General features: G+C 42.5%; 1 protein-coding gene across 6 annotated transcripts in view; it reads right to left on the bottom strand.

The window, feature by feature from the left end:
- NUP98 (nucleoporin 98 and 96 precursor) overlaps window positions 1–12,034 on the bottom strand; it is a 330,912-nt gene that overhangs the window by 160,794 nt on the left and 158,084 nt on the right. For all 6 annotated transcript variants that reach the window (XM_033947374.1, XM_033947378.1, XM_033947379.1 and 3 more), the window contains one exon: window positions 3,766–3,906. In XM_033947374.1, the coding sequence (XP_033803265.1) occupies window positions 3,766–3,906 (141 nt within the window). The remainder of the gene's footprint in view (window positions 1–3,765; window positions 3,907–12,034) is intronic.

The following is a 12,034-nucleotide window of genomic DNA, read 5'->3' as shown; positions in this document are numbered from 1 at the left end:
CCGCTTTCACTAGACGTATCTCTCTCCTGATATTCCTTTCTGTACTCTTCAGTTTTATTTTTTTTTATATTTCATGAACACCAATTCTTTTGCCTTTATTTTTTCCACCACTGGTTTGGAGAACCATATCGGTTTCCTTATTCTCTTTTTATTCATTTTCTTCACATAAAGGTCAATAGCTCTTTTTATTGCACATTTCAACTTGGACCACTGTTTTTCCACTTCTCTTATGTCTTCCCATCCAATCAGCTCTTTCTTCAGGTACTCTCCCATGCTACTAAAGTCCGTACGTTTGAAATCCAAGACTTTGAGTTTTGTGGGGCCATCCTCCACTTTGGTTGCTATATCGAACCAAACCGTATGATGATCACTACTTCTCAGGTGGGCCCCTATATAAGGACATTAGAGACACTTTCTTCATTTGTGAGCACCAGATCCAGTATTGCTTGTTCCCTTGTGAGTTCATTCACCATTTGTCTGAGCAGAGCCCCTTGATAGGCATCCACAATCTCCCTACTTCTTTCCTATTTCAGAGACAGAACTTTCCAGTCCACATCCAGCAGGTTGAAATCACCCTGCAACAGCACCTTCCCTTTCTTTCACAACTTTTGTATATCCGCAATCAGATCTTTGTCAATTTATTGCAATTGAGTTGGAGGTCTGTAGACAACACCCAAGTGGATAGAAGTTCCATCTTCTCTTTTCAAAACAATCCATCTTGCTTCTTCCTGCATTTCAGCCACTTGGATATCTGTCTTTACATAGAGAGCTATGCCTCCATTTTTTCGACCATCGCAGTCTTTACTAAAAAGATTATAGCCCTGTATGTTGGCGGCCCATCTATGGGAATCACTGAACCATGTCTCTGTGATAGCAACAATATACAAATCTGCCTCTAACCGATTCCAGATAGGGTGCTAGATCTTGGTGCATTACAAAAATGTTTAGATGAAGTTTCCACTTGGTTAAAAAATAAATCTGATTTTTTTCTTAACACTGAAAAAGCTATTGCCTTTGCAAAGATGGATATCCCCCATAAAAGCTCCAACTTTAATGGATAAATCAATTGATTTGTAGTAATCAATATCTAATGTGGTAAAAAGGGGCTTTTGTGTACTCCATCAACTACATGCCATTAGATTCTGTAAGATCTACCCAGTTTTCATATGCTTTATTAATATCCTATCTGGACTATGAAAGCATGGTGTTTGCAAGCTGCCCATTTCTACTCTGAAATAATTACAGACTGAACAAAACATGGCAATGTGAAGGAGTAGCCTAGTGGTCAGTGCTGCAGCCTAAGAACCTGGGCAAGTCACTTAACCCTCCACTGCCCCAGGTACAAAAGTACCTATATGTAACATGTCAACTGCTTTGATTGTAACTACAGAAATGTGATATATCAAATCCCATCGCCTTTCCAAATTCAACCATGTTAACACCACTATATCTATTATTTCGTTAGTTACCCAAATTCTATTGCATCATATTCAAGTTATTGTGTTTACTCATAGGGTTTTATTTGGAGGGTGGGAAGGAACATGCCACCTTATCTAGAATCCTGAACTATTCCTTATATTCCAAACAGAACTCTGAGGTCATTATCTGAACATAGCTTAGACATCCCAACACATGCACATAATCATGCTGTGTATCTACTAGAAAATGTGCATTTTTCTGGCTAGAACCCTCTCTGGAATCAGCTTGCAACTGAATCTTTGCCAAATTATTAAAAAAAATTACACACATCTTTTTCACTCAAGCTTTTGGGCTACCTGATGTATTCAGGGAGAAGATGTAAACATAATATCTGCAGGATATTTTTATTATTTTAAGTATGTATAACAATTGCCACTGCTGGGTCAGACCAATGGTCCATTGTGCCCAGCAGTCTGCTCCCACGGCGGCCCTTAGGTCAAAGACCAATGCCCCGAATCCAGCCCAGGAAGTTTTTCTTCACCCAAAGAGTGGGAAAAAACTGGAACGCTCTTCCGGAGTCTGTTATAGGGGGATTCAAGACAAAGATAGACAAGTTCCTGCTGAACCAGAACGTACGCAGGTAGGGCTAGACCAAGGGTGGGCAACTCTGGTCCTCGAGGGCCGGAACCAAGTCGGGTTTTCAGGATTTCCTCAATGAATATGAATTGAAAGCAGTGCATGCAAATAAATCTCATGCATATTCATTGGGGAAATCCTGAAAACCTGACTGGATTCCGGCCCTCGAGGACCAGAGTTGCCCACCCCTGGTCTAGCCTTACCTGCGTACGTTCTGGTTCAGCAGGAACTTGTTGTCTAGCTTTGTCTTGAATCCCTGGAGGGTGTTTTCCCCTATAACAGACTCCGGAAGAGCGTTCCAGTTTTCTACCACTCTCTGGGTGAAGAAGAACTTCCTTATGTTTGTACAGAATCTATCCCCTTTTAACTTTAGAGAGTGCCCTCTCGTTCTCTCTACCTTGGAGAGGGTAAACAACAAGTCTTTATCTGCTAAGTCTATTCCCTTCATTATCTTGAATGTTTTGATCATGTGTTTGATCAACTGTATGAATGGTTTTGGTCTTTTCAAAAGGGAGTTCTGTTTTAAACAAAATGTATTTATAAACCACCGTAATCACATGTAACATAGTAGATGACAGCAGATAAAGACCCAAATGGTCCATCTAGTCTTTTTTACTCAGCTATTTCTGGGCAAGAATCCAAAGCTTTACCCGGTACTGTGCTTGGGTTCCAACTGCCGAAATCTCTATTAAGACTTATTCCAGCCCATCTACACCCTCCCAGCCATTGAAGCCCTCCCCAGCCCATCCTCCACCAAACAGCCATACACAGACACATACCGTGCAAGTCTGCCCAGTACTGGCCTTAGTTCAATATTTAATATTATTTTCTGATTCTAAATCCTCTGTGTTCAGCCCACGCTTCTTTGAACTCAATCACAGTTTTACTCTCCACCACCTCTCTGGGGAGCACATTCCAGGCATCCACCAACCTCTCCGTAAAGTAGAACTTCCTAACATTGCCTTTGAATCTACCACCCCTCAACCTCAAATTATGTCCTCTGGTTTTACCATTTTCCTTTCTCTGGAAAAGATTTTGTTCTACGTTAATACCCTTCAAGTATTTGAACGTATCTCCCCTATCTCTCCTTTCCTCTAGGGTATACATATTCAGGGCTTCCAGTCTCTCCTCATACGTCTTTTGGCACAAGTCTCCTATCATTTTCGTCACCCTCCTCTGGACCGCCTCAAGTCTTCTTACGTCCTTCGCCAGATACGGTCTCCAAAACTGAACACAATACTCCAAGTGGGGCCTTACCAATGACCTGTACAGGGGCATCTATCCCCTTTTAACTTTTAACCTCCTTGGCATTGAGATTATTAAATGTGCCAATCAGTAAAGCCCTAGGGGGCAAACTAGTCTCATTAAACATAAAAGTTGTGATCCTGCGATATGCATGGGGTACATTTGTTTTCAAATTTGTGAGCAGCAGCAACAGAAGTGTCTACTGCGTAGAAATGAATCAGAAGTGGCAGCACATTAGGGCAGTTTAGAAAAAAAAAATAAAGAAAGAAAGAAAACTTTAAAAGAGCTCAGGGGAATTACAGTGCAAGTTTCAGACTGAAAGGGAACCAGTAAACGATGCTATCTGCAGTTTGTCTTTTCAGGTTGTAAAATCATTTCACTGCACGGAGACCTCTTAAAATGCATAAGCACCCCAAAACTGTCTTCCTCCCTGGAATTCCTTCATTTTAAGGGATCAAAACTCACCCACAGGGGCCTGGGGTGCACCAAAGTTCAGACCAGTTGCTGCTGTGTTGAATCCAGTGGTTCCAAATGTTCCAGCTCCCAAAGTGCTTCCTAATTTAGGCTGGTTATTACCAAAGAGGGATTGTTGCCCAGTGTTGAGAGCTAAATAGAGAACACAAACAAGGTAGTTTATCAAAAGGCATCCCGAAAAGGAACTCAGCAGCAGCTAACCACAACAAGGACTGCAACAAGATTGTCTGGCGTGCTACATACTCATTTATGCAGATCATTCATGAACTGTACAACGCAAGGAGTGGAGGAGTGGCCTAGTGGTTACAGCAGCTGCCTCAACACCCTGAGGTTACAAGTTCAAATCCCACCACAGCTCCTTGTGACTCTGGGCAAGTCATTTGGTACTTTATTACTCCAGATACAAAGTAAGAACCTAAAGTCTAAAATATGTAAACCACTTTGATTGTAACCACATAGAAAAATTGGTATCTCAAGTTCCATCCCCTTTTACACTGTGTGTGAAAGCTTAGACACTGCTGGTTAGACTAAATGGTTTTAATAACTGAAGAGAAACAAACACCATCTACATGGTATAAAGTTAAACTTCCTTTTGCAAAACAAAATTCATAATCAGGACCAGTTCAAACTGTGGACCAGGTAAGGCTCTAGCTCAGGGCGCCAACTAGCAAAATCCTATCTGGCACCTTTTATCATCGGTGCCTTACCTGGTCCAGCAGGAATGGGAAATATTGGACCATGGGTGGGGGAGGGGAAGAAGGAAAAATGTCAGATTGCAAGGGGGAGGCGCCAATGCAAAAGTTAGCTCAGGGAGCCCCACTCCCTTGAGCTGGCCCTGTTCATTACTATCATTTACAATTTTACAGAGTTTAAATTACAAAATAGTGATTATGGCAGACATTCCTACACTCTTTCAATGAGTATTTTGTAGTACTCCCTTCAGTCACACCAGTTTCCAAATATTTTCTGTAACCAGTTAAGAATCATCCCTCTCATTTCTGGAACCATTTCCCCTACTCTTCCACACATTACTTTTCAGCTTAGAAATTTTCTTAAATCTTCTTGCATACACTGGATAACTGGGATCTTCCCAAAGATATTCTGAGGACTGTGAAAGCCAGTCCAAAACCATCTTTTTCTTTAAGCATGTCATAGTTAATTTTGAGATGCTTGCTGAAATATCCAGATTCATTTTCTTCATTAATCGTAGGGCATCAGTTTCTAGGATAAGTTGATATTTAGTTGAAACTGTTCTTCCTTCCACCTGCATGTTTAAGGTACGCAGTTCTTTTCTTCAAGGAACTGACCCCCTCCCCTAAATATTACCTTAACTTGCAGCTGGAACAGTTCAATTTTCATTTCTACAAACCCTAAAGCATTTTGAGGATAATTGTATGAAGGGATGCCTGTCTGAAGTTTATTCTATAAAAAGGAAAATAGGCACTTACACTTCTCCCTCAGCAATCGCGGTTTTGATTATTCACGGTTTTTAGCTTGCTGGCTCCTCCCCCCAAATTACATCAGCTTGTATAGAGAAATCGCCGATTGCAAGCATTTACAGAGGAAATCGCTGATTCCCAGCACTTTCTTCACCGTATTTTGCCTCTCCTTCAGGAACAGGCCAGGTCTCCCACCATGTTATTCGTGATTTCATCATATTCACGATGGTTTTTAATAAAAAAAACAACGAACAACATTTGAAAAAGTTATTTGTGTTTTTTCTGTATTTGCGGTTCTGTTAATCCCCCTATCACAGCGAATACGGAGGGAGAAGTGTACTTCCCTTTATAGAATACGAGTTAACCGTCAGCCATCAACTGGTTGAATTATTCATGCTTAGATTACTAACACTGTGTCTAGTCCCTCTCTCCACCCACCTTCAATCCATGTACCATCACATTTGCATATCTGGAATATTGGCATTTACGCCCATGTGCCTGTATTTTGGCTATTTATGTGCACAAATGTTGATGCCCTCCTTATGGAATTAGTCCCTCTGTTTCAAAATGTCCCAGGCTTATACAATTTCTTCTGCATACTACCACCACTACTACTTATTATTTTTATAGCACTACCAGATGCACGCAGCACTGTACATTAAAGATGCAAGAGATGGTCCCTGTTCATAAGAGCTTACAATCTAACTATGACACACAGGACAAAGGGATGGATCAATATGGAACAATTATGCCTTACCTGTTTTAATTTTCTTTCCTTTAGACTCGGCAGATGAATCCAGAGACTAGTGGGATACCACACATCTACCAGCAAGTGGAATTGCTGATGCTCCTCTTGGATGGGATCTCTCCTGGCCATTTAGTATTGCTCTTTGCCCAAGCATCAGAAACCACACAACTGCATATACAGAAAAAAAAAACTTATCTCCCAGAACAAAGTCCAAACAAAGACCACCAACAACCAACTGCTGAAAACGTGACAAAAAACCTCCCAAAAGGGAAACAATCACAGAGAAAAATCCAGAACGGGTGGAGCTCTGGATTCATCTGCTGTGTCTAAAGGAAAGAAAATGAACCGGTAAGACATAATTTTTCTTTCCTTAGCAGCAGCAGATGAATACAGAGACTAATGGAATGTAGCAAAGCAATCCTCAAACAGGGTGGGAAGCCAAAGAAGCCTCCCTGCGCGCAGCCACATCCAGACGGAAATGCCTGGAGAATGTATTGAGGAGCACCATGCAACAGCCCCTCAAATTGCCTCCAAGGAAGCACCCCTGAACTCCGCCCAGAAAGTAGCAACAGATCTAGTGGAGCGAGCACACAGCCCCAACGGGCCACCGAAGCCTTGGAAGCCGTCATACCCTTCCTTGGACAGGAGAACAAGTCAAAGAGGAGATCTGGCCGCCGAAAGTCATTAGTAACTAGTAACATTCTTCGTATGTCTAGAAGTTACAAAGAATGAAAGCGCAACCCATAATCCTCCTCTTGGAAAAAGAGAAGAGACTGATTGACATGAAAAGATGAAACCACCTTAGGAAGAAACAAAGGAACTGTCTGCACAGACACCCCAGCAGCTGAGTTTCAAGTTTTATTGGGATTTGTTATCTACGCAATATCATATATTTCAATGCGTATAACAATTGTTTTTAAAATAACAATTAACAAATTGGGGAGGACAAAACAAGATAATTTAGACAAATTTTGGCATTCTATTACAAACTGGTACAAAAGGCAAAAGGGTGAACTACAAATTTTTTTAAGAAAAGAAAAAGAAACATTTAAGGAAAAAAACACATATGGAGGGGTCATGGAAAACATATATGGTAGGATCTCAAATCCAAGATATAAAGTGAAATAAAGAGTATTTTGGCGACCTACACAGAAACACAGAAAGGGATCCCTGCAAGACAGAGCCTGCAACTCCAACACCCTAAATGCAGACGCCATAGCCACCGGAAAGACCATCTTCAGGGTGACATCCTTGTGCCCCTATAACAGGCGATGGCCGCCATCTGAACTTTTGAGGGAATTGTACGCTAACCGTTTTAGATACTCCGTCCTGGAGAAAGTCAAGAATGTGCAACATGGAAGTCTGAAAAGGGGAAATACCCCACTGACTACACCAAGACTCAAATACCCTCCAAACTCAGGCATAAGCCGTGGACGCAGACCTTTTTGCCTGCAGCAGAGTAGCAATAACCTGTTCCAAAAACCCCATAAGCTTCAACCTCGACTGCTCAATAGCTTTGCCGTAAGACCAAAGCGGGAGGGATTTTCCATTCAAATCAACCCCTGCATCAGCAATTCCGGCATCACGGGATGCCAGGGGGAAAAAACATAAAGAAGGCTCCCCGGACACCACAGAAGAGCCATGCGTCCATCCCCTCTGAATTGGGTTCCCGACATCTGCTGAAGAAATGAGGAAGCTTTGCATTGCAAGCCAAGGCCACGATTCTAACTCCAGAAGCCCCCATTGTCGAACTATGAGTTAGAACACTTCCTGCAACAGTTTCCATTCTCCTGGGTCTAGAAGATTTCTGCTGAGTCCGCTTGAACATTGGCCATCCCAGCAATGTGATCCGCCGATAGACAGCACACAAAAGCAGGTTGTGCGCCTCCTGAGCTAGTTGCGGGCTCCTCGTCCCCCTTGCCTGTTGATGCATGCAACTACCGTGACATTGTCCGAGAGGACCCTGGTTGGTCTGCCCTGAATCAGTCTCCCTGTGCTTATATTTGGCTGTGGTTTTTGAAGTGATTTTATCACTTACCTTTTTTTCAGTGTCCTGATGTTGAGTTATGAGTTGCGCTCAATCCGGCTGATCTCACATACCTTGAAAGCAGTTTTTTCTTGCTATTTTTGTTCTTATTATAATCTCTGATTTAAATGTATGCAGTTATACATTTATTTATTTATTTATTTATATATATTTTTTTTTTTTTTTTTGCTGTTCTTTTTCCTCCATGGATATGCTAAATATTATTGCTAAAGACACACTATCGGAATTCTCTTTTTTGATGTTTACTTCTACTGACCATACTTTCGAGCAGATCTTTCATGTCAAACCATGGTTTTCTCATGCTGCAGATTAATATCACCTCCTTAAATGTAAAGGGTTTTAGTAACCCCATCAAGAGAAAGAAAATTCTGTTTTACCTTAAACATTTGAAATCAGATATCTGTTTCCTACAAGAAACGCATCTCAGTGTGCCAGAATCTCAAAAACTTGTTGGTAAATTTTTTGATCAATGATTTTCTTCCCCAGCTCTCAAGAAAAATAAAAATGGAGTTATTACCCTTATTCACAAGTCTTTCCCTTTTAAGATGCTCTCTCATGTTGCGACTCAGAAGGACGTTGGTCCAAACTAGAAGGCTCCATTGCAAGGCCAGCCGAAGGGAGACTGTAGGAGCTGTGCCTAGTCCTGAGCACATGGTAGAACAGTCCTGAGCACATGGCAGAACAGTGAGCGGAGCAGAGAGTGTGCTAGCAGGAAGAAGCGGAGAGAGAAGCAGAGAAGGCGGTGCTAGCAGGAGAAGAGGCGAGAGCTAACTCCGCTCACCCCCGACGTCACCAGCCAAACTCCCCCCTTAAAAGGGGACGAGCCAACGGCAGAGAGTCCACAGTGCAAGGCCAGCCGAAGGGAGACTGTAGGAGCTGTGCCTAGTCCTGAGCACATGGTAGAACAGTCCTGAGCACATGGCAGAATAGTGAGCAGAGCAGAGAGTGTGCTAGCAGGAAGAAGAGGAGAGAGGAGTAGAGAAGGCGGTGCTAGCAGGGGAAGAGGTGAGAGCTAACTCCGCCCACCCCCAATGTCACCAGCCAAACTCCCCCCATAAAAGGGGCGAGCCAACGGCGCGCAGTCGTTCGGCGCGCGGCAAAGGTGCTCGCCTTAGTGAGAGTGCCTTTGCTAAGGGCCTCATGAAGGGCATCAAGGAAGGGCTATCAACTTTAGCCAGTCTCTTAACTTCTACAACTAGCTAATTAACCAACTGACTTCAGTCTTTCTTCAACTTTCTTCCAGTTTTTCAACTTTCAACTTTCTACCTAACCAACAAGCAACTAAACCTTTCACACTTAACAGACGGACCACACCAATCACTCTATCCCCAAACCATTTTAACAGGCAGACCACACTATCCTCTAATATTTAATCAGACTGACCTCACTAGCACACTAACAAGCAGGCAACCTTAACTGACTTTTTTTTTTTTTTAGTTCAATAAATTTTTATTGAGTATTTTGAAAAATACAAGGAGCAATTCAAATACATAAGAATAAGATAACGTTTTGTATATATATGATCTATAAATATAAAATTAATTATAAAGGACCATAGTATTAAGAAAAGCTCAGAGTAATGGAGTTGTTTGTGAAGACTGTATGAGAAAAAGATGAAAGAAGACAGAGTAAAAATAAAAAGAGAAAGGAAAGAAAGAGGAAAGGTGGAGAAAAGGAAGGGAAGACAGGAGTGTCTACAAAGCAGAGCGTACATATGAATCTAAAAATGACCAGGGTGATTTCTTGCTTTTTAAATTCATGGAGATTCGGAGTGTGATTTTACTCTCGTATGCATATGATTCAAGTCTATGATACATACATAGTGAGTTCCACCAAAACGTATAATCTAATAACGAAAATGATTTCCAATTTTTCAGAATGTGCATGAGAGCAGTCACAATCATCGTATCAATGAGTTTAGGAGGACATTTTGATTGCGCGAAGCAGGGATGTTGAGATCGAAGGATTATAATGTCCATAGAAATTTCTTCTGAGCAGTTAGTGATAGATTGTATGGTATTCCAAATTTGGGTCCAAAAAGAGCGGACTAAAGTACAATGAAAAAACATATGATCAAGAGTTCCCTCCTCTTTCAAGCAGTTCCAGCAAATAGAGTCAAGTTTTAAGTTGGCTTTCCACATGCAAAATGGGGTCCATATTGCATTCCACATAATAAAGAACATTGATTGTGAAACTCTAGAAGATAGAAGTGGGCGGTTTGTTGAAGACCAAAAGAGTTCCCAATCAATGTCAGATAGCGGAATGGTGAGTATATTAAACCTTAACTGACAATTAACTAACTACTCTATCTCCCAGACCAAGAACTAACTAGCTACCTCTATCCCTCCAACTTCAACACTTTCTGACAACACCTAACAGCCCCCATCCTAACAAATATCAAAAAAACAAACAAACCAACTTTTGTAAATGGCAGGTAGACCTAGAAGCAGCAAGACTTCTATCAAAACAGGCAGTCCAGTCACCGAACATACCCAGGGGATGGCTACGGTCTTCGTACAGATGGAAGGGAAGCCAAGACGGAGGGCAGAGGTCTCTGTACAGACCAAGGCCATCCCCTCAAAGATGTCTACAGTCTCCACACAGACGGAAGGAATGGATCAGCCAGATGAAAGCCTTTTGCTAGAGCTGAGGAGCCTGAGAGAGGAGGTTCAGCGCTTAAGATGTATCCGAGACGACGAGACCTTCACCGACGGAGTCATCCAGGAGCTGTCTCAGATTGCCTAACAGGAACCTGACAAGACCATCCTAGAGACACCCAAAGCATCCAAACCTGCAAACTTGAGACCAACCGTCGGAATACAGGAAGTGGCTGGGGATGCTGATTCCTGGCAGCTGGTGACTTCCTCCACAGGAAAATGCAGAAGACCTTATTCTGTCTCTTTCTCTCACATACAAGGCGGCTCTACAACGACACCACAAATCACCCCGAGGAACATATATCAGCTGCTACAGGAAGGTCCTGACAATGAGGAACAGGAAGTTGTTCAGCAGACGGTTCCAGTTCCGGAGTCAACAGATCGGCCCACCCCTAATTGTAATTCTGGGTCCAGCGAGAGAACACACATTGCAAATTGTACTAAAGGAGTTCAAGTAGCCCAAGCGGGAATACCCCCACAGGGTACACACATTTCCGAGTCTGGGATAGGAACACACTGTAGTTCTGGGTCTGGGGAGTCCGGGATAGGAGCACATTGTAACTCTGGGTCTAGGGAAAGTACAAAACATGCGAATAATGCTAAAGGTGTCCAAGTAGCTCAAGCGGGAACATCCCCACTGAGACGTAACAAACATACAACATGGAAGGCTATGTACGTAAACGCCCACAATCTGGGAAATAAGATCCTGGAATTAGAAACAGAAATGAGGAATGCCGACCTGGATGTGGTGGCGATATCTGAGACCTGGCTCACGAACTCCCACGGGTGAGACATGGTCATACCGGGTTACAACGTGCTTCACTGGGACAGGGAGGGCAAAATGGGAGGTGTAGCATTATATACTAAAGATGACATTAAGGTCAACAGAATCACAGATGTCCACTACACTGGTGAATCCCTTTGGGTAAATTTGGCCAGAGGGAAGGACAAATGCCTATATCTTGGCGTAATATACAGACCCCCAAGACAACAGGATGACCTAGATATGAAATTAATCGGAGATATAGAGAATATCACCTTGCATGGGGACACAGTATTGTTAGGTGACTTTAACATGCCTGATGTGGATTGGGACATGCTTTCCTCTGCTTCCGGCAGCAGCAGGAGGCTATTAAACTCTATGAAGGAAGCAAGACTCAGGCAACTGGTGTTGGAACCAACAAGGGATCAGACAATACTGGACCTGATACTTACCAATGGAGAAAGTGTCACAGAGGTCTCGGTGGGCGACACATTGGCCTCCAGTGACCACAACATGGTATGGTTCAATCTCAGGAAAGGTTTCACTAAATCTACCACACTGACCAAGGTCCTCAAATTCAAGGACACAAACTTCAAAGAAATGGGA

Source organism: Geotrypetes seraphini, chromosome 6, assembly GCF_902459505.1.
Source record: "Geotrypetes seraphini chromosome 6, aGeoSer1.1, whole genome shotgun sequence".
NCBI classification, from domain to species: Eukaryota; Metazoa; Chordata; class Amphibia; order Gymnophiona; family Dermophiidae; genus Geotrypetes; species Geotrypetes seraphini.
This window is presented reverse-complemented; position numbering and strand designations above follow the sequence as displayed.